The sequence below is a fragment of the Vicugna pacos genome, chromosome 34 (assembly GCF_048564905.1).
Source record: "Vicugna pacos chromosome 34, VicPac4, whole genome shotgun sequence".
Lineage (NCBI taxonomy): Eukaryota > Metazoa > Chordata > Mammalia > Artiodactyla > Camelidae > Vicugna > Vicugna pacos.
In genome coordinates this window covers 13,383,827-13,407,070 of record NC_133020.1, presented here as the reverse complement: position 1 = coordinate 13,407,070, position 23,244 = coordinate 13,383,827, and the positions used below count along the sequence as shown (strand labels likewise).

Genomic DNA, 23,244 nt, shown 5'->3' with positions numbered 1-23,244 from the left:
GTATGTGGCAAATACATCGTTACTGCTGTTTGCAGCTGCAACTAATTTATTTCATTCCATGTTCCTTCAAGAAATATATAGCAAAAATTTCTTACGTATACCACAGTTTTGCAAATTTGATGACCCATCAGAGCATTTTGTTTGTTTGTTTTTAAATAGACTCCACGTGTATTGTCTTAAGAATAAACTGTGTCTCACAGGTGGAACATTCTTTTAATTTAATTTAATTTAATTTTAAAAACATTTTTAATGGTACTTTTCAGATATATATAAAAGTAGGAAGAATAGGAGAACAGTACCCACATATCAGTCACCTGTCTTCAACAGTCATCAGCACAGGGCCAGCCTTACTTCATCTGTGGTGCCACCCACTTACTCCCACACCTTTGTATACACTGGGTTATTTTGAAGCATATCCCTGACATGTTATTTTATCTGTAAAACTTCAATAAAAACCTCCATTACAATGGCAAAAACAAAACAGTAACTCAGTTGGCTTAACTAGTTTTGGGATATGAGCAGACCCAGTATCCTAGAATTTAATGAAGAATTAAAAAGGGATATTAACAGGCCACTTAAGCTGTTCTCATACTCCTTAAATTCCTGCCCCCTCTAGTCAAGTTTATGGCTTTAGTCTCCTTCTCCTAGATCTTGCTGTTGTGTGTTTATTTAATATTACTAATTTCAGAGAGGAAATACAGCAGCATGACCTAGTATTCAAATCAGTCCTGCTTCTTCAACTTTCAATGTTTTATCTATTTGAACTTGATTTTTTTCCCTCTAACTTTATATTTATTTTAGCTTTTAAACTATGGATTGTATTTTTTCCCAGACATATATCTGAGCATATGAATGAATTTTTACATTCCTTGAAATTATTTGACATATCCTTTTTGAGTTGTTACTGTGTGCATGTTACTAGTACTAAACTTTGAGAAGGCATGGAGATTAAAAAGATATCGATTCTTCACAAGATTCACTATTTAGTGCATGCGAATTTAATGAAATGCATATTAAAACATAGTTTTTGTTAAATAAATATCCATTAAGGAAATCTTACTTGTTTCATGACTTCCAAGCTAAAGTCAGTGAGCAATGATATGTTTTGCTTAAAAAAAAGACCATTTATGTCCTTGTTTCCTGCTCTCATCATTTGAATCTTTTTGAAAAAAAATTTATTACAGTATTTTTAAAATCCAGATATGATAATAATAATGTCCAGTGTTAGGCAAGTCAGTTTGACTTCCTAAGCTTAGTATTCATCCTTTTTCATCATCTGGCCTTAACCAACCTTTCCAAATTCATATTTTTTTTCTTCACATACCCTGTGTCTAAGTAAAAGTTAATACTTGTTTTTGCCCATAAATCCTCTCACTTACCTATCCTCATGCCCTTGCTCATATTTTTGCCTGTTGGCAGAAAGGTACACAGCTGTTTCTACATTTCTGAATTCTTTCACAGCCCAGTATAAATGTCACCTTTTTCATACAGACTGACCAAGAACATAATTACATTTAGCATTTAATGTGCTTATTTATAAGAATATGCTACTGTCTTTATATGGACAAACTTTAAAAATGAAAGTAGAGTTGATACTCAAATTTCGTATGATAGATTGCCACACATGTTATTTTAAAATGTTACATTATATTAAAATAAGAATCTGTAGTATAGGTCATTAAGTCATAGATTATTTTGTTAGAAGTAGATGGTGATTTCAGTTTCTGTCAAGATGATGTTCCATCAGCAAGGGCTTTTGTTTCCTAGGGAACACTCAGTATTTTAGACCTAGAAAGTACAGTAGGAATAACCTCAGCATTCATCATTTGGGACATGATTAGTTACAAATCATCAAATAGAACTTGCTGGGTGTGGTATGGTATTTGGTATTTCCCAGTATTCCTAATGTAAAATGAAGTCTAAAAGTGACTTCTAAGATGTGTTGGTTGTAGCACTCAGAAACAGTCCTTTCTGTGATCATTATAAATCAACAACACTCTTCTTTCGTTAGGAGCCCCCACGCCCTGTACACCCAGCACCCTTACCAGAAGCCCCACAACCACAGCGTCTGCCCCCAGAAGCTGCCAGCACATCTCTGCCTCAGAAGCCACACTTGAAGTTAGCACGAGTTCAAAGTCAAAATGGTATTGTACTGTCATGGAGTGTCCTTGAGGTGGATAGAAGCTGTGCCGCTGTTGACAGCTACCATCTTTATGCTTACCACGAGGAACCCAGTGCCACTGTGCCCTCGCAATGGAAGAAGATTGGAGAAGTAAAGGCACTTCCCCTGCCCATGGCATGCACTCTCACCCAGTTTGTATCTGGCAGCAAATACTACTTTGCAGTACGAGCCAAGGATGTTTATGGACGTTTTGGACCTTTCTGTGATCCCCAGTCAACAGATGTGATCTCTTCCTCCCAGAGCAGTTAAACCTTGGAGCCTTTATCTCTTCCTCTTTCATAAGTTCCGCTTTTTGGTCTTGTTTTAATCTTGTGCATGAGACCCATTGTAAAATCCACATTGTGCAAGATTTCTTGGACAGATGTGTATATACACTACATTTGTTTATAATCAGAAGTAAATAAACTCAGCCCATAAAGCAGAATCTTTTCCTGAACAATTCACGCTTCAAGGTTTTAAATGTAAATGTGCACCTTGCTTTAGTTTTGAGGCTGGGGACAATGTGTGGGTGTTTGTGCTTTTCTGTATTTATATGTTTATTGCAGTGGAATCTCCCGTTTTCATTCTCAAATTTACCTCTCTTCCAGTATAAAGTAAGTAGATCAAGGGATTTGAGGTATGTAACTGGCATGATTCTGCTTCTACAAGATCTGTAGGTTCATAGGTAAATGATTTAAACTGAATATAAACAGAATCCAAAGAAAAAAATAAAAAGCAAATGATTAAATAGTTTAAAGTAGGTTAATTTGAACACAGGAAAAGATCTGTTCATCTTTTGTCTCTTCTGGGTGGTTAATTAGATGAAAAAGATCTGCAGCGGGCCCTCCCTTTTCTATCTAATCTGGTTTTCACATTTATTTTGTGCCTTAAAGATTAACTACAAAAATAAACAGGGCCATTGTTGTTTACTCTTCCCTGTCAGTCGTTCACTCTTCGTTTCTCCTTTATCTCTACCAAATGTAGCACATTTCCCTCAAGTAAACTTTAGACCAAGGCTTTTATATGTAGTCCCATCAGTGACATCACTACATTAAACTCCAGAAATCTGACTTGCTGTTTTCTTCTAAGAATATAAACGCTTTTTATTTTTGGTCACTATTTAAATTAACTCTGTGTCAAGTGGACCAAGAGAAGACCACATTGTGTAAGAAAATTTTCCTTCAAACGTATTTTAGTGTCTGTGTTGCACACTGTGTTATAGCTTATGAAAGCAATTCTAGTTTCCCTTATCACCCAAAGCATAGTATGCTTTCAAAGGAAGTAAACAGTAAAATTCACAAAATACAATGAGCGAAAATATCAAAGGGAAAGCTCCATTTCTTCTTTATTCTCATATCGTTCTTCCTGTGTTAATCTTTTAGTTTTGTTTTAATGGTGCTAAGTTTTGTCTTACTGACCCTATGTCAGCTTTGGATGGAATTTAAAGAATATCCTTTGGGGTCATTTTGTGTACCAATTAGATGCACCTTCTGGGCACCTCTGTTCCTCTTCAGAGGTAACCAAATTCAGCTTAGGTCATGGATTTTCAATGAGTGCCAGCTATCCTGGTATCAGGTATGTGTCTGAGTGGAGCTGGCCTAAGACAGGCGAGCTGGCGTAGTTCGGGGGTGAGAGTTGCTTGTCAGTACTCGGAGAGGAATTTACGGAGTTTGTGAGTCATCTTCACATGTCGTATTTGAGTTCATATTCCTACCTTCTTAAACAGATTAGTCATTAATTTTTCCTGGAATTACAGGAGGGAGCTATCCCTTCTATTAATGCTGCTTTGTTTGCGACTTTAATGGCTTGTAATAGGAAGCATTCCAGTTGTACGGAAACTCTCTTTAGAGGCTCTTACTGGTCAGTGTAACTGTCACGTTGGGTGTGAAGCTTGATTGATGCTGAAGAAAGCCTACAGGTTGCCAAAATGTAAACGCCCCACAACTTTCCTTTTGCTTTCGGAAAATGAGGCCACAGTGAGAATTAGAATTTCTGTGAATCGTATTTGCCAACCAGCTATGTAAAATAAACATTACTCACTGTAGAACTGATGATGATGGTAAAGAAGTTGCCAATGTCATGCCAATGAAAAATTTTAAAGGGAGAAATCGGTGATCCAGATATATGTGAACACCTGTCTAATCTCTGCATGTATATATGTTTTTACCTGCAATGGTTGCTTTGTTGATTATGTGTTCAAGATCATTCCTGTCTACAGAATAGAAAGCCTATGTTCAAAATTGTTCTTTATTGGCCGGTTTTATGGTCACGTGATAACAATTTGCTTACCTAGCCTAGAAAGTTTCTCTTGGTGAACAATTTTTTATTTATATTCACTAATTCTTTTTTTTTAAGTTTTCATAACATTATATAATCAAGTAAAGAAGGCCCAGTAGAATGAGAATATTTTAGCTTATATCATGTGTTTCCTGTCAAAAGAGAAAAAATTTAAATAGTAACCCTAAAAATAGATTTACTGCAGTAAAATAAAACTTTATTCCAAATGGTGGAGGGAAGATAAAAAGAGAGATTGTAATTATTTGAGGGAAAAGCTATTATAAGATGTTCTCCTTCAAATAGCCTCACAGGATTTATAGGCAACAGCTATATTGGAGTTAATGAAAGATGCGAGGCTGGAACACTAGGCTTTTGTTCTGGGCAGGTTGTAATGTTGAGTGCTTTCTGTTGGGTTTGTTTCTGTGCAAAGAGAGAACGGAGGATTCAACTAGAAATAGCTACTGATTACAGATTTTTTTTAATAGCAGTTCACACTTCATGGACCTTTTTTATTTCACAGTACCTTTTCACAAAGTATTATCAATAAGCTTAATAATCCCATTTGGGGAATGCAAGTTCGCTACCTTTTTAGCCTGACAATACTTGTGTAAGTATTGCCTTGTCGGAAATCCCGGAAACTTCTGATATTTCAACCTGAAATGTATGATGTTTATATGACACTTAAAGGTAATGGTGATGTTTCTTACTCTCTACTTTGCACTTTGTCAGAGTAATTTTCACCCTGTTTTAAGTGTGAGTAAAATTTTATTAGGTTCTTGCCAGTAAATTTATAAATTACATGCGACAACATCTACTGTTAACAGTTAACTTTATGAGGTAACTATATCCCTCTATTTCTCTGGACTCAACTTTTTAAAATATATTTTATTAAGACTAATTCTGAATGGAAAAATATAGCTAAAATAGTACCTTTTGGTATCTTCAACACAGTAGAAGTTTATGAGCGAAGTGAAGAGTAGAGCTTGCTTCCTTGAAAAGTGAATGTTTATTGGGGTACCATTTGCCTCACAGAGAGGTATTCCCCAACCCCCACTGCCAGGTAATAAATGAAAGGTTTAATTGAAAAAAATGACCTCCAAAGGAAGGAGCTTAGAATCTTAGGTCCATCTGTCTGCAGAACTCCTGAGGCAGCCTGCACCATACAGTTCTCTAACTGTATTGGATAAGTGTTAACTTAGTTTTTTTGTATGCTCTTTTGCTTACATTTTCTGAATCATCATTTATGCGGCAAGGTGGATGTTAATATTGCATGATATGCTTTTATCTTGTTCCACAGATTTTCTAGTACTGTACAAGATTAACAAAATAATGCCTGTGGTATCCTCCTCTTACTTCTGTACACTGTGATCTTAGCACAGTAGGTTACTGCAAAGACTTCCAAGTGTTCTCCCAGACTTTCCTTCCTGAGCTATTTCAGTATCCTATGATAATTCATTATTTTAATTTTATCATTGGCCTGTTTTGTTCTAATTTCCAGAAAAACCATGTCCCAGTATTAGTTGATTGCGAATAATTCTGTCTAAAACCAGTGTATGATTCTGCCTGCCTTACTATTTACTGGGGAAGTGATGCGCCCCTTCCCTCCTTTTTGAATTTTGGGAGAATAAAAAAGATGAGAACAATTTTTACCAGGTGTTTTGTTAGTGTGGCAGATTTATCTGGTTCCTAAAACTTACTCCCCTTGAGCCGACCAATGGGGAGGAATAGGATGATACAAACACATGTTCTGTCTTCTCATCTTCAAATAGTTTTATCATGCTAAATAAGTTCTTCACTTTTTATTTGTAGAGTCAGTTAAATACTCATCATTTATATTCAATCGCTGTCTTTTAAAAAAAAATTGTTTGTAAATAAGGTAACCTGGCAGTCAGACACCTTTGGGGATCCTGGCTTTAGTATTTTATCAGCCATTTCAAAATTAAATATAAAAATAAATCCTCTGTAGGAAACCTGCATCCTGATTTTTCTTTATTGCAGTTGAAAGTGTAAATAAGACAATATAAGACCTTCCTAATGTCTAATATAAACTGGGCTATAGCAAGTTGCCCTATTTTTATTAGGTTTTGAAGGTTTTTGTGGGTTTTTTCTTTTTTTAATGTACAATAGAGTGTTGTCTGTATAAGTGTTAACTGTAGTGGGATTTTGTCCAGCAAGCCTGAAATTTATACTTTGAAATAAACTACTGGGTTTTTAACATTCTGAGTACTCTGATTCATTCTGATTCTTCTCAGCCCTTGTATTTTCTTCTGGAAGCCTCTCGCTTTGTTAAGCATCGCTGTTACCCTATTCAGTATTGGTTTATTGAACTGAACTTGACAACACCACCATGGCATTCAAACCACATACAATTCTCCAGCTTTGAAAGAAAAGTTGTTATGCAGAGTTGCTCCCAGATTAGATATGCTGCTTTTAACTAATGGGAGACAGCATCAAGCTTGCTGGTGTGCCTCCCTGCACCTCAGAAGACTTGGCTGACGCTTGTTAGTGACCAGACAGGAAGACTCACTCAGGGCATTCCTGTTGGAGGTTCCACCCTCCCCTAGAGCTTCATCATATCCAGCGGTGAGAGGAGGAAAGAGTATGAGGAGCCTGGTTCTTAGGACCCAGGCCTGGAGGTGGCCCAGAGCCTGTTGGCAAGAGCTCTGTCACGTGGCACAGCTGCCTAAGGGAGCCTGGGAGATGTGGTGTGCATGGCCAGGCATCAAAGGAGAAGATGGATTTTGGTGAACGAGAGAGCAGTTTCTAGCATACCCTCTTATCTGCTGAAACCTGGTATTGTTATTTATCATATATAATGTTTCTTCTGTAGTGCTCCACCCTATAGTAAATGCTGGTTTTAAAAATGGCAAAACCCCCAGTAGAAAATCAAAGTGATAGACTGAATTTAATATATTTTATTAAGACTAATTCTGAATGGAAAAACATAGCTGAAATAGTACCTTTGGTATCTCACTTGCAGCCTCCTGTTCCCTTCTGTTCCCTCATCTCCCCCCTTCATTTTATGTCAAGTTACAAAATTGGTTTCATGGTAATAAAATCAAAGTTGTAGACCTCTGGCATGCCCCGATGCAGGGTTTTGTTGAAGCGGTTCCAGTGAAAAACGGGGAGGCCATCTTCAGCTGTGGGCCCACTGATGGCATGGGCCGTGGACTGAGAAGCTAGGTAGATGTCTGCCACCTGGAAAGAGAGGAGCGGGGACATTTTAGAAAACCATTGGGAAAAAACTTGACTAAATCTCCTGTTGCTACTGTTGTTTTTCTTGCTCTTTTTCCAAATTCCTAATATTAGCCCCCCTTAAAATAAAATCTTGCAGGCTCCCACAATGTGCTCTTCTGTATCCATCTGGCATTCAAATGTGAGTTGACCAGTGAAAGTGTGTTACATGAACACAGCCAAAAGTGTGAGATCTGGAGTCAGGTTACTCATATTCAGAATTCTAGCTCTAAAACTTACTTTAAAATAACACCTGTCTGACTCAGTTTTCTCCGTTGTAAAATTAGGCTAGTAACCGTACTTCACAGAAGAGTTGTCATAAGATTAATGAGAGCAAAGACTTGAAGCGGTATCTAGAATATATTAATTCCTCAGTAAAAGTTGTTATTAATCAGGGCAGTAACAAGAGTATTAAAGTAGAAGGAACTCAATATCAAAAAATGAGGTCCACGGTTCTTAAAAACACTTTTTAAACACTGGATAGCAGCAGATCTTAAGGTTCAAGGTACATGCTTCAACAGAAACTTTTTTGATGAAAAATTGGCAGGCTTTTGTCTCTGAAAAAAAGTAAAATCTGGCAGGTAGAAGCTTGGCTTGGGTTCTCCCCAATTCAAGTAATTCTTTTTGTGTATTCTGGAATGGATGTCACACTTTTTACACACTTTACTGAATGTTTGCAAATACCATTAAAAAGAAATAAATACAAAAACATTCACTGGGGCTTCCTGTGTGCCAGGCTCACTGCATCCACTATATTTTTTTTACATTACACAACATTTGGAGAGTCATTAAGGCCAAAGTTTGCCTCAAATTTCTCTAAAGCATCTTCTGTTCAGACACTAGGCCGATAGAAAAAATAACATGTAGGGGGTTGGCATTCTTACAGTTTTCAGAGCTTCCGACAGAACAGCTAACTCTACTTGTAACAAATTTCTTCCAGAATTTAGGACTAGAGATGCAAAGAGAAGACACGTGCCCAAGCCCAAAGTGCAAAAGGATGTGGTAAGATGACTCTTTCCACCCAACAGATGGCTAACTGCTATCCTTTGACACCCCGAATCCAGTAGTGTGCCAGTAAGTTTTTAACTAGCTCTCGGAGGGGAAAACCCCCCACATTATAGTATTTGCTGATTTCCATGGTGTAAATATTCCACCATCTCAAGCTATCAACATGGTGGCAACTGATTTTAACAACTGGTTCTCAAGCCTACGGGAGCTGGCTTCAGCCCCCTCCCCACAGACTTATTACCTACATTGTGAGACACATTACAGCACTGAACAATTCTAACGTAGAGGGGGGAGGGTATAGCTCAAGTGGTAGAGTGCATGCTTAGCATGCACGAGGTCCTGGGTTCAGTCCCCAGTACCTCCTCTAAAAATAAATACATAAATAAACCTAATTCCCTAACCCCCTGCCAAAAAAATTACAAATAAATAAATTAAAAAACAAAACACAATTCTAACGTAGAAAAACCCTTTAGTGCTTTCAGCATCTGGTCCAATACATGTTCCTTCAGGTAAACTCAATTCCTGTTTAATGTGAAATCACACTGCTTTCAATAATATGTTCTTTGGACTTTGGGCCAGTCTGGTAAAACTTTAGACGTCAACAAAATCAGCACCACCATCATCATCATAATTGTGTACGTTTACAAATAACCCATTAAGTACTGTAAATATTTTATAGCTATTAAGTGTATATTCTTCATAGCAACCCTATGAGGCAAGCGCTGTTACTACGTTTTTCAGTTGAGGAAACAGAAGCATTACAAGATTATGTGATTTATAATCAAGTGGCAGAGCAGAGACTGGGAGTTAGGCAATGGGACCTACCACCAGAATCTCTGAAAAAGCTGATTTCTGAATTGAGTTTTTGTTTTAGAGACATTATTGTGTTTTATGCCACAAACATCTCTGCAGTTCTGCCTTTGAATAGGCCTAGGTGCTGGTGGAAGTTAAATTTAAAAACCAATAGCATGTTACCTTGGTGTCATAGCAACCTCCAGGACTCGGGTTGCGGGAGCTCAGGTCCTGCCGGCAGCATATGGTGTTGCAGGGATCACCCCTACTGTAAGGCTCCTTCATGTAGTCTAGGAAACAGTGATGGGGCAAAGGGTGAGTCTGGGCCATCCTGAGGTTCACTTATCCACAGGAAGCTTTTTGGACCTGTTAAAGCCCAGGTAATCAGAGAGTGTACCCCAGAGGCCCCCTTGGCCCAGCCTGCTCCCAAGAACCCTGCACAGTGAGGAGTGAGTGGAAGAGAGATAATAAAGGATGAATATGCATCAATTTCTTTTCAACAAAATAAATACAAATTTGACTTTGATACTGTTCATCAAAAAATAAAGTATTTGTGAATAACTTTTGTTTTATTAGCTGCTTTGTCCTTGGAAGGACACCTGTGTTTGGGAGGGGACGGTAAAAAAAGTATATTGTAAGGGTTATTTTGTCTGTGTTTTACATACAATGTTTTTTTCAAAAGAATCTGTAGAATCTTCTTCTCTATCATCTTCTCTAAAGGAAGACAAATTTCTATTTGTTGAGTATAAAGTATGTATAGTATCAATTGAATACTAAATACTTAATTCAATAACTTCTTATAATTCCTTCTAGTACAGAGATGATAAACTTACATGGATTCTTTATCCATGGGGAAGAAAAGGAGTTTTGAAGTGTGATTCTGGAGAAATGTGCTACGTACTGTTGTATCGCATGATATATTTCATGGATGCCATATCAGTCACTTCCCCTTGGTCACGCCGGAAGATTTTGGCTCGTGAAGACAGGTCGTAAGAGTATTCCAAACCCAGCTTCTTGGCTAACAGCGGATAGCCGCTCCAGTTGTAGATTTTTTCATGGAAAGGAATGTTGTAGGAGGGCCAATATCCTGATGTGCAAAGGAAGGGAAGGACGGGTGGGAGTGACGATAGGGAGGGAGACAGAAGAGAGAGGAAACAAATGAAATGTTACTAATGGTAGTTTCTTCTGAAAATTGGCACAGTTGTTTAATTACAAAATGATATTTATAGAAAATAATGAATGTGAACCCTTTTCAAGGTACAGAATAGCTCCTTTTCAAGTTACAGAATCTGTATGCCTCTGCATTATTCCACTGGGGAAGAAGAGCATCAGAATTCTTTGGTTTTTCATCCCAAATTCGTAAAGCAATCTATTAAGCAGAGGAGAACCTCAATTCTAGGCTCAGGGTTGGACAACGAGGCCTTAGGCAGTTAACCTCACTTTTTTTTTCATTTTTTAGCTGGGGGAGGGAATGGGGGGTCATAATGTGAGGGGATTGGAGATGATCTTTAAGGTTCCAGTAAGCTTTTAACTCCTTTGACGCTAAACATTCATGAAGGCTCAGCTTCATTCAAAACTTCATAGGTGGGATAAAGCCCACATTGAAAGTACAGGCTAAAATCACATTTATTGCTGTAGTGTATCTGGGTTATACAGCCTTGGGAGTTAAGCCTGGTTCTGCGCTTATGAGCTATGTGACCTTAGACAAGTTATTTAACCTCTCTGTGCCTCAGTTTTATCATCTGTAAAATGTGAACAATAATAGCACTGACCTTATAAGGATTATTGTGAGCGTTCAATGACTTCAAACAGATGGAGTAGCTTACAACCATGTCTAATACTTGGTAAGCACTACATGAATACTAACTATTATAATTAAAGTTCTCTATGCGAACAGCTCAGACGAATGATAAAAATGGCCACTTAATACTTCACATTTTCATAAACCTTTACGATAAAAAAAGCATTTAAAATAGAGTATCTTGTATAACATCACAGCAACCTGCTGATGTATAAATATTACCATCCTTCCTCATAAAAGAAGAAACAGAGGTTCAGAGAGGTCAAATTATGTGCCTCCCTGCTGACTAAATGCACCCTGGACGTCTATCAATGTAACACGGCTGCTTCCAAATCCTGGGAGGTTTGCAGGACTTTTTTTTTAATGGCTATATGACATCACTTAATTATTTGGGCAAATCGCGCATTTCTTTCTGACCCTTTCTTCCTTTACAGTAAGATGGTAAAAATACAACTTATCTGGAAATATGAAGATCAAACAAGAGAACATAAGTAAAAATAATGTCAAGTATATGGTAGACTCCCAGTGAATTTAACTCATTTACCTCTGTTCTTCCTAACTCAGAGGTGGGGTGGGGAGGGACTACAGACAGATCAGCACCAACTTTTTTTAGTCCCAGGGTAGATTTCTTCATGGGATCTAGGAATGGGATTGCAAAGAACCTAAACCTACCATCCTATAAAGCAGCAGCGGTCCCTAGAGGAAAAGGCTCTCGGTAACCAGTCCCCTTTAAGAAGCATCTCCCTCTTAAGGCACGAGCTTATTATCAGGCTCTCAGGAGCTGGATGGACCAGGCTTCTAAGTCACACTAAGCTAGGGTCTCGGTTTCGAACTGCCATGCTCATCAAGCAACAACCTAGTGATCTGACTTCTCAGGTCAATTTTCCAACAAGAAAAGGAGCTGGGTCTGCTACCTGGTAGCATCTCATCAGCTTGGCAATTGAAGTTCCCACCTTCACTAATTTTGTTTTATGCACATTATGTGCATTCAGCTGGTGTGAGCCTCCCTGGAGTAAGACCGCTCACTCAGGGGGGTCGTTACAAAATGGATTCGAGGATCTGGGAAAGTGAGGACCAGGCTCTGATGGCCAGGCGCACACCTCATCTTGGTTCTGTTCCTCCTGCTCTACCAGCTGATCTCTTCCGATAGTTTTCTGACTAGTCTCCTGTCTGCTCTGTGACCACCAGTCTGTTCTCCCTTTTTAAAAACTTCAGTTTTCTAAAGAAGAAAGGCTAAACTTCTCAGCAGGACACGCAGGGCTGCTATTCGTCCCTCACTACCTGTCCTCCGCGTCACAGCCCGCCCTGCAGCTGTCGTGAGCTAATCGTTTCTCAGTCACCGTCTTCGTGCCTCCATTTGTTTGCCCTTATTCCTTTGCCAAATTGGTGAGCCCCTTCCTAGCCTTTAAACCTCCACTCAGTCATCCTCTTCACTTTCACTCAGCAAATACTCAGTGAGGACGTCTCGCGTGTGCAAAGCCCTACGTTCAGTGCAAGATACTTGTACTTGCTTTGCGTCAGCAAGGTGCTCGAGAATTATCTGTCAATTATTATGACAACCCTGTGGAATTGCAAAGGTCCACGCTCCCACATCCAAAAACTCTTGGGGGCCAGATGTGTTTCAGAATCCAGGCTTTTCCAGATTTTAGAACGGGCAACGGGGAGTGTGTAAATTATATACGATGTGTCAGTCTCTGCGGGGAGCACCTCATAATCAAAGATATGGATATTTTTGTAGCCTAATGTATAAATAGTCTGTCCAGAGGAGAGGAAAGAAGGACTATAAATAGTTCAGGTTAGTTTTTGCTACCGAGTGAGTTCAGATCAGGTCATTATTTTGCTTCCACAGGGAGCTAGGACAAAAACCAACCAAGCAAACAAACAGCTTTTAGTTTTAGGATTTGGAGATTTCAATATTACAGATCAGTGACCTGTACCATGACTTGTGTTCTACAGATAAAGGAAGTGAGGCTTGGAAAGAATGGATAAGATTCTGAGGAACAGATATTCAAACCGAGGCAGTGTGACTCCAGAACCCGTGCTGGGCTATGCGCTCACCGTCCAGAAGCACCTTCTCCGATCCCTCCTACTGACAACGAGGTTTTCTTTAGTTTCACCCCCAGGGCTGCTACACCAGGGCTTATCTGGGTTCTGGCAGCTGCTTTATGTGCCTTGCTTCCCCACCAGACTGTGAATTCCTAAAGCCTGGGGATTTTGCATCCATGTTTTTCCAGTCTCCGGGCCAGAGTTGCACTCCCAGAAACATTTGCTGAACTGAACTAAACATTTTACCAGGAACCCAGGAGAGAAGGTAATACTGGATCCATGAGGAGTCGTAAGATCATGAATGCCTGGCTTTGTCCCAATCTACCACACAAGAGTACATTGTCAAGTAAGAGATTGAGGCTGCAGGTTTCACACATTGTGCTGAGCCTGGTAATTCTTTCCCAGCGTGACCAGCAATGGCATCCCCATCCTTCTTTCCCCACCATACACACTGCTCGGTCCCCACCATATACACGCGCACACACACATACTCATAAGACTTCCAGCTTTCTAGCATGAAGAAAGTACCTCTCCGGAGAACATCGGTCTGTTCAGAATATTCTATATATGTAGGAATTTGCTCCACAATGTACAGAGTGCCTTTGCCAAGGCCATAGTTCAGATTTACCTTCTTTAGGTCCAGGACCATGTACTGATTGTTATAGGTGCCTGAAATATCAGGAGACATGAAGACAGGGCATGAGCATGGCTTCACTGGTCAACTCGAAATCCAAATATATGTACCTGCCGAAAAGTTACTCTGCAGAGACACTTACCAGAATTGTATTTTGAAAAGATCTCTGCCCACTGCTTGCCATCTCGTGCCATCATATTGGCCACCCGGACTCTCTGCCAGGCCAGGAGAGACTGGGGTACCACCTGCTTCAATAGGGTCTTATTATACACGCTGTTTGTGGTCTGCAGCAATACCAAACCACTGTTAAGAATGTAAAAGTCATCCAGAGACTCCAAAAACCCTACAGAAACAGAAATATATAAATCAGCATACAAATACACAAAATATGGGACCCTCATTGTTAGCACAGAGCTTTGCCTACACAATGCGTTTTGCAGAGTATCAGTTATCATCCTCAGTCATTATCCGCAGTTACTCAACTGCTGCTTACAGAGGTGCCAGTGGACCTCCCTGCCCGGATTCTCCATTGAAAATTTTTGATTTTATGATTTGGGATGACAAAAATATGTTAAACTAAGACTATTCCAAGGTTCCAAAATGATGAACAGAAATAGATCCTCACTCTCTAGGATTCTGCGGGAGAACTTACAATTGGGGGAGATGTTAGCAGGATTCATTGTTGGAGAGTAAGAATATGGGTGCCTTCTTTCTCCTCTTTCCCCTTTTCTGTGTTTTCCAAATTTTATACAGAGTCTATAAAAATTTTTATAAATAGAAACATAGCTACATTTATAAAAGTGAACATGGTTTTGAAAGTAGGATATTGACACTCTGGGTCAACACTTGTTACAAATGTCGGAGGCAACGCAGGACAATCAGTGGCGCCACTGGTCTTTTTTTAAAGGCCAGTTTTGTGCTTTATACTGTGACGAGCGTGGCAGAGATCAGGGGCTATCAGACACAGCTGTATGGATGAGAGAGCACATACCATTGTCTGTGACTAACAGTGATGCGTGAACTGGCAGTGCTCAATTAACGACAGAGACGAGCCCAGCGAGAGATTAGAAGGAGCCAGAGTGGTGGGTTCCCCCGATGCTTCGCGAATTCCCACCATTTTTATACCACCTTGCCATGTTTGCCGTTACCTGCTTACTGCTTGTACTGCTCAGTATCTTTCCTTAAATTAACTCTCTCTTCAAACTTAAAATACTTAGCCTTAATACAAAAAAAATATCCAAGGAACAGCGGGTCTAATGTTTCTGGGCTTTTCTCCCCACCAAACCAATATATTCCAGCAAACACATTTCTACTAATGTGCAAAAAATACGTGTTCGGGAACCACCTCCTATCTCCTCATTAGAACTACGCATAGCACACAGTGAGCAACTCCGATGTAGTCTGATGCTTTACAGCAGGGAAGAGCGAAATGAGGCTCACAGAGGGGAGAGGACCTATCCAGGATCATACAGCTCCTGGCAGACCTGGGTCTAGAATGCAGGTCTTTGATCCGGTGCATTGCTTTCCCATTAACTCTGAACACCTCTGCTCAGTCCTCATGGCTCGCCTCCTCTGGCTTAATGAAGGCCGGAGGAGGACAGCTTCATGGAGGAAGTGGATCTGGAGCGGAGTCTTGATTCTTATATAAGTGTTGACAAGGTAGAGAGCTGTGAGCATTGCAGGTGGGAGCAATAATATGAATGAAAGTGCACAGCAGGAGTAGTCTGTAGCACAGGAGAGTGGACGGTTTGGGGAGTAGGGGCAAAGAAACATTAGAAAATACAGTTGGATAGTCATTCATTCATTCACTCAACAAACAAGCTATTGAGTATTTACTCTAGGCTTGATAGGGATAGGTGGGGTCAAATAATGGCATCGCCCAGAGCTAAAGACAAGACTTCAGAGCATCCACTGGGAGTCAGAAGGCCTGCGTTTCAGTTCTCTGCATTGTCACCAACAAATCTGGCACTTCTCATTTTGCCTCTGTTCCTTATTCCCTCCCTCTGATAACCTGGGACTTCAGGGAAGTCATTCACCTCCAACAGTCTAATTTTAACTCCTGAAAACTCCTGAGTGCGAAAGTGACATGATGAGAGCCGCCACAAGACTGCAGTTGGCCAGTACGGAGACCCATGGACAGGACAAAAGGATGCACAGTCCAAGCAGTACAAAGCTTGTTACAGGGCTGGCACCCTTGAGTGCAATTTTAATGGGCAACCCCTCTGAGAAGATACAGCCTAGATATAAGATGCAAGACCGATACAGCGCGAGATGAATTGCAAGGACTGTTCATTCACCTCCTGGGCTAGGGTCGCTCTGCAGTGTTTGAACTCTCCCAGCCATGCTTGGCAGCCTTCAGCAAGCTCTCTGGTAGAAAATCTCCATGGGATGGAATGCTCTATGTCTGGCCTCATACACTTGCTGATTCACTTCTTACTGTAGCAGCCTCTATGGACACAAGAGGGCAGGTGCTCTTCCATATGCATGAGTGACTAATAGGAAAGGAGTAGTCTTACTGAAGACAGAAAAATGTAAAAATTCCAGAGTTTTGGAACAAAGAGAAATTGGCTTACAACAAACTTTAGTCAAGGAAGTTAATTCTATAGTTTAAAGCTTAAGATAAAAAAAAAGGAAGAGGCCCAGAGAGAGGGGATGACATCCTGAAACACTCCATTATGAGAGAAATAAATGTTCTTTGACTACATAAAATTATATTCTTGCTCTTATCTGTCCCGAGCAGCTTTGGAAGGCACGCTATTTTAGATCAGGATGAAGCGAAACACTCAGGTAAGAAAACCAGCCTGCAAACAACATTTCATAGTGAACTTCTTGCTAAGCTTAATTAAGAAAGAAAAGAGAACCCTTACAGTTAATAAATCACATTTCAAGACTTAAAAAAAAAAACACTTAAATCATAACAATTAACAAGGACCACTTAACCTCTGATGCCATTTGGATCTATTGCTTAATACAACCCAGAAAAGTTTACCTTTATTATGCTATCAAGTGTATTTAAAATGCGCGCATTTGGAAGAATGATGTTAGCATCATGGGAGTGGGAGATGCTCTCTTTGTCTCTGCCCTTCAGTCTACAACCAGAGAAACATGCACAGCTCAACAAAGGTGCCTCTGCCCCACACGCCAGGGTGCTGGAGAGCTCCACACATCTGTCGTGTAAAGGTGGGTGGACTGGAAGACACAGAAGGGGCAGAGCCCGGGGAACAGGGAAGGCAGTGCTTGCGGTCCCGGATCCCGGGCCACGCTGGCTGAGCCCACAGCCCCGGAGAACCCGGTAACAGCAGGGGAGGCGGCACACGCGACTCCGGGGCTCCGGCCACAGCACCCACCCCAGCCACAGGGAACTGAACTGGGCCCTGCAACCCTGCTCCTTTAGCTATAGAGGCCCCACCCCAGCTCCCACTGCCCGCAGCAGCAGCAGCACCCTCAAGCCTGACAACCCCAAGCGCGGAGAGACACCTGCGACCACGGCCCCGCTTCCCCCTCTCCTTCCGCCTGAGGCTCAGAGCCTGCCGCGTGGGAGGCTCTGGACACAACGAAGGCACCTGCCAGCTCGGTGCCCCACGTGGCACTGCCAGCAACACCGGCAGCCCCAAGCCACCAACAGCCCTGGAGGCACAAGCAGTGACAGTGAGGGCACCAGGCAACACCTGACAGAGGCAGTGGAGGGTGGAAAGTGCCAGCTCTCAAAAATAACCAGAGGCAGCGCAGGGAAGGGAAACCAAAACTTGTGCTCTGGCGCCACCTACTGGAAAATAAAAGACCTCTACTTACCAGCCTGTTGAATCACTATAATCAGGTGGGGGGAAAAGCTTCACCTAAAGAAGAGACACGTTGGCCACTTACATGCCCCGGCAAAGGAACGCTCATCAAGCACTGTGAAGGCCCACGATAGCACAGACCTGAAGAAAGCACCCACCTAAGCTGATTTCTCTAAGCCAAATACCTACCATATCCCAAGGACCGAGCAGTGGTTCCCAACCCAGTGACTGTATCCGAAATCCTGAAGGAGCTTCTTCAAAAGGCGCATGCCCAGACTGTCCTCTCCGCCCACCTGTGCTCTCCTCTGAGTCTCCACCAGAACGCCTGCTTTAAGGCTACCGTCTGCCGCTGGAGAATCTTCCGCATCCTCACTAAGAAAAGGCAGCTTGAGGGAATCCTTGTTCTCCCAGAACATGAAATCCTACAGCTGCTTATTTTGTCTCCTCCACAGTGGCCCCAGTCTTCCTACTTTCCAGAATGGCATTTACTTACTTACCTTCCTGCAAAGATCCTAACTGGTACCAATCAATTTCCCCTTCTCCTTCTGGTTAACTATTCTTCTATCAAGTATGTTTTTTGGTGTTTGTTTTTTTGTTTTTTTTTTTAAGCACATTTCTGCTTAATCCTGCAGTAGGAATATGATCAATGGAGGATTCATCCTATTACGTATTCAAGCACACAACCCCACATCTGGAGTCGGGACAGCTGTGGTGGTCCACATAAAAGAATTGGCAGGTCTCTTAAAGATTACATAGAGTAAATATGAAGAAGGTGGGTTTATATTTAATCAACAGCCTGTTATTATCTACATCAAAATTAATTTTTTCTTCAATAATAAATCATCTTGTTTACTTTGGATTATTTGTTTACTGTTTTCTTTTCCATCTTATCCCACATCACGTCAGTTCCACCAGCGCAGGAACTTTTTCTGTCTTATTCACTCCAGCGCCAAGAAAACGATTTGACACATAACAGATGCTCAGTAAGTAACTGTTAAATACAAGGAAGAAGGAGATAGTGGTGGTGACTAACATTTACTGTGTACCTACTACACACCAGAAACCTTGCTTTCAGAGGATAGATTTTGTTTATCATTTGATCGTCACAAAAAGAATGCTTAGATGAGCTATTTGAAAAAAATGTTTAGCTCTTTAAAGGTAATAAACAGCATTGTCAGGAACAAATCTAGGACTGAATGTCAACACACACCTATAATATCCACCTGACAAATTTGAGGGGAACAGATCTGTAGTCATGCAAATGGCAACAACACTTACCCACAATGGAGCACACGCATTGGAAGCAATTAGGAAGAGAGTGAATCATGGGGAGCTGCATGTTTAGACAGGGCGGAGTTGGGGAAAATCACCTTATGACCAGTTCATCAAGAAGAACATGGAAAATACGGCGGGATTTCAAGAAAGAAGGCAGAATGCTTCTTTAGCTAGGTGGGGAAAGATGGGAGTGCCCTGGCAGAAGTCATCAGCATCCTGGGATGGTTCCAAAGAGGAATGCAAAACAAAAGCAAGGTAGTTAGGAAAGCAGAAGTGAAGTGCTACAAGACCTAACTCCGGTCCTTTGGAATAGATGCCCTCGTTCTCCTTTTCTTCTTTTCCTCCTCTGCTTCTGCTCTTTAAAGGCAGAAGACGTGAATCTTGGCATGAGTTAAGCCACAGATTGTTTGTATATATTTCAGCCCTACGATCAAAGCATCTAAGATAAAAGAGGTAACGCGAAATAAAGAGAAGTAATTATACCACATTAAAAAATGTTTACAACTACAGAGGCAACTTAATAACCCATGAAAGTAACAACATTACGGATTATGAAGGAGACTTGACTGAATTTTCTTGAGGCTTTCAGGCTACTCTTTTATGTTCCTCTGCACCTACTTTCAAGCATTTGAACTTCAAACAGGAGAAAGTTGAGCCAAGTCACAGTTACCCAGACCAGGAAGGCTACCAGTCCGAAAGGATGGGCTTGGACCCAGTACGTTAGAATCACCTGGGGTGCTTGTTACAGATGCACCGGCCCAGATCAGCTGAGCAAGAATTCCCATAGATGGCACTTCGGAGTCTGCATTTTTATCAAGCTCCACAGGAAATTTTAAGTGTAAGGGGTATGTACGTGTACGTAGTCGGGAGGGGAGGGGGTGCCTGGGTGTAATGCGGAGCAGGAACACACGCGTTCTTAGTGGAGCGCATTAAACGCATCCCAGAGAGCCCCGCACACAGGTAACTAAGCCTGCCGCCAGCCTCCTAGGGGCGACGTTACTGTAACCCTAAATTAAAGCACTTTGAATAGGCTCCAGCTTTGTTCCCATGCAAAAGGGCCACCCACCTGGCATTCCTGGAGGCCCTTTGAGTTCGTGGCTCTTTTAGTTTTAACCGTTCAGCTCAAATACAAATCGAACCATTTCTGAAAACAGAAACAGGGGCTATGTAGTTGTTTATGTTGTGTTTGAGCCCCAGCACCCCAACCGCTGAGCAGTGCGCTTTTGAGCCGGCTATTTAATTTCTCTGAACTGGTTTCTTTATTTGAGAAGTGCAGATACACTACCCTCCTTGTTAGGTTTTTATGAAATGACATAATACACACCAAATGTGTGTGATGCCTGCACACAGGGGTCAGTTATAATGCCAGGCACGTAAGTAGGAACTAAATGAATATTAGTTTTTTTCTTTTTATTTCAATACAAAGTTAAGCACAAACATTTTAAAGTAACTTACTTAAAACTTGGGGACTGCCTAATTCCCATGAAACTAGTTAGGCCCTATTCATATCATTCATAATTAGGGTGGCTACAAAGGACTAGTTAGCTTCAACGTCCAATTCCTGGGCTGAACATACGGGTTTGCATCTGAAATGCCTTGAAAACAATTCCTGAGCATCCTGGACTCTTGTTTTCAAGTCAAGAGTATCAAAGGGAGGGCAGTACAGACAGAAAACAATGAGGTTGTGTTGGAGACTACGATCTTTTAGGCAACCCCACCTCCACCATTCACTGTATTTTTCCTTTTCGCCCTCAGTCCCTACAGGTCCACATCAGAGCGGGTCATTTGTAATCTGTCTGCCTCTCTCCCTTCCTTTTCTCTTCCCATGATCTTTTCTTCCTTCCTCCCTTTCCTCCTTCCTTGCTTCCATAAGCGTTTATTCGATGATCGCAATGTGGAAGGTTCTGTGCTGGCCCTGCAGATGGAGACGTGAGAATGGGACATGGGTGCCAAAGAAATTACACCCAGGGCACCCGGGAAGCTGAAAGGAGCAGCAGCTTACTCAGCCTGACGGTTAGGGAAGGCTTTTAAGGGGGGCTCTTGTGATACCTTTTGTTAATATGGGAAACATTTGGGTAAAACACATTAAAAGGCAGTAATGGGGGGAGGGTACAGCTCAAGTGGTAGAGCACGTGCTTAGTATGCACGAGGTCCTGCATTCAGTCCCCAGTACCCCCTCTAAAAACAAATAAATAACTAAACCTAATTACCTACCCCCAAAAGTAAAAACATTAAGATAAAAAAATAAAATAAAAGGCAATAACAGTGCTCACCCAGGGTGAGTATTCCAGTGGCAGCACAGAGAGGTGCAATGAATTCTCCCACAAATAAAAATGATAAACACTGTACAAAATCATATAAAACAATGAGCTGGAGGTACCCGGAAGTGACCAAAGGCAGGGAAAAACCTGAATACGGGTAGTATTAGTTGGGAATATGAATATGTGGGTTCCTTGTTCGAGTGCATGCCCTAATCCAGCTCTGAGGGTGGAAGACTGTGGCCATCGTGACTCAGGCTGGAAGTCCAAGTTCAGTGTTGAGAATTTAAAGGGGGAAATTTGAGCATTAACTGTGCAAGAGTGTGAGAGATGCCAGGGAGCTCGGGGTGGAAACAGAAAGAACTGAGAGATTTACCCTCATGACTTACTTGTTCCTGGTAAGATATATGAGTTTGCCTCAACTTTGACAGAGGGTTCTCCCCACCTCATACAGGCTATCAAAGGGCAAAATTCAGGGCTGGAAGAACAAGCAGAAATTTAGAGGAAATGTCTGAACAAGAAAACCAGAGGGAGAGTTAGCTCTAAAAAATCTCAGTCTCTCCAATATCCTTGGGTGTCCACGAAACTACACTGATTAAATGCAAAGTAAGTAGGAAAAAGAAAATGATAAAGAATAAGAATGAAAATCAATGTGAGAGGAAAATGGACAAAGAGGAAACAAATCAATAAAAATAAAATCTGGTTGTTGGAAAACATCAATAAAACTGATACACTTCTAGCTAGACTGATCAAGAAAGAAGAGTATTATAAATGATTACAGGTACTTAGCTACAGGTCCCACAGACATGAAAAGGTTAATAAAATGTTATAAATAGCTTTATATCAATAAACATGCTAAATTAGAATCAATGGACAAAATCCTTGAAAGACATAAAATTTCTAAACTGCCCTAAGAGTTAGAAAAGCTGACTAGATCTCTATCAATGAAGGAAACTGAACTTATAGTTAAAAATTTTCCCACAAATAAAATTCCATATCTAGATGGCTTAATCACTGAATTCTTTTAGATACTTAAGGGAAAAAAATAATTCTAGCCCTACACAAACTCTTTCAGAAAACATAGAAGAAAATAATTCCAAACTCAGATGACATGAACAGGCTTACCCCAATATTGTTACAAGAAAAGGAAACCACAGCCAATATTTCTCATGAATACCAGATGAAAAAAGTCCTTAACAAAATGTTAGTACACAAAGTAGGAGGAGAAGGGATCTTTTTTAACCTTAGAAATTTTACAAAGGGTTATTGACAAAAATTAACATCATACTTAATGGTGAAAGATGGAATACTTTCTCCCTAAGATCAGAAACTGGGCAAGGATTTCCCTGCCATTTCTAGTCTACAGGGTCCCGGAGGTCTTGTCCAGTGCACTCATGCAAGAAAACAAAGACACACAAGATAAGGAAGAAGTAAAACTATCTTTATGCAGAGATGGCTTGATTATGCAAGGAGAAAAGTCCCAAGAAATCTACAAAAAAGCTATTAGAACTGATAAATAAATTTAGAAAGTTCTCAGGATAAAAGTAAATATACAAAAAAAAAAACTCCAGTATTTCTGTATTGTGGTGGTTTTTAAATTTCCACAAATTCCTTGACATTTTTCCCTTTAAAAGACAGACTCTGACTTCCTTTCCTTGAGTGTGGGCTGATCCTAATCACAGGCTTCTAACAAGTAGAATGTGGTGGAGGAGACAGTGTGTGACTTCTGAGACTAGGTCACATAGGAGGTGCTGTTTCCGCCTTGTTCTTTCGGATCGCTTGGTCTGGGGGAAACCAGGCATTTTGTCTTGCGGATTCTTGAGCAGCCCTGAGAAGAGGCCCAGGTGGAGGGAAATCAATTTGCCAGCATCATCTTAATCGTGTGAGTCAACTTGGAAGTATATCCTTCAGCTTCAGATAAGTTATCAGAGATCTCAGCCTCTCAGTCTGGGTCTTTAGCTAAAGCCCCAAATATAGTG

At 40.9% G+C, this 23,244-nt stretch overlaps 2 protein-coding genes across 6 annotated transcripts in view; one reads left to right on the top strand and one right to left on the bottom strand.

Annotated features, from left to right (window-relative positions):
* Positions 1 to 2,606, top strand: part of ATF7IP (activating transcription factor 7 interacting protein) — a 91,656-nt gene extending 89,050 nt beyond the window's left edge. For all 4 annotated transcript variants that reach the window (XM_072954754.1, XM_072954753.1, XM_031670651.2 and 1 more), the window contains one exon: positions 2,012 to 2,606. In XM_072954754.1, the coding sequence (XP_072810855.1) occupies positions 2,012 to 2,431 (420 nt within the window). In that variant the 3' untranslated portion in view covers positions 2,432 to 2,606. The remainder of the gene's footprint in view (positions 1 to 2,011) is intronic.
* A 4,732-nt stretch (positions 2,607 to 7,338) lies between these two features.
* Positions 7,339 to 23,244, bottom strand: part of PLBD1 (phospholipase B domain containing 1) — a 44,359-nt gene continuing 28,453 nt past the window's right edge. Inside the window, exons 7-11 of one of the 2 annotated variants that reach the window (XM_072954775.1) lie at positions 14,096 to 14,296; positions 13,848 to 13,988; positions 10,374 to 10,559; positions 9,656 to 9,762; positions 7,339 to 7,636 (exon numbers count right to left, since the gene is read on the bottom strand). In XM_072954775.1, coding sequence (XP_072810876.1) covers positions 7,469 to 7,636; positions 9,656 to 9,762; positions 10,374 to 10,559; positions 13,848 to 13,988; positions 14,096 to 14,296 — 803 coding nt within the window. In that variant the 3' untranslated portion in view covers positions 7,339 to 7,468. The remainder of the gene's footprint in view (positions 7,637 to 9,655; positions 9,763 to 10,373; positions 10,560 to 13,847; positions 13,989 to 14,095; positions 14,297 to 23,244) is intronic. The other variant, XM_072954776.1, reaches the window with a different exon arrangement.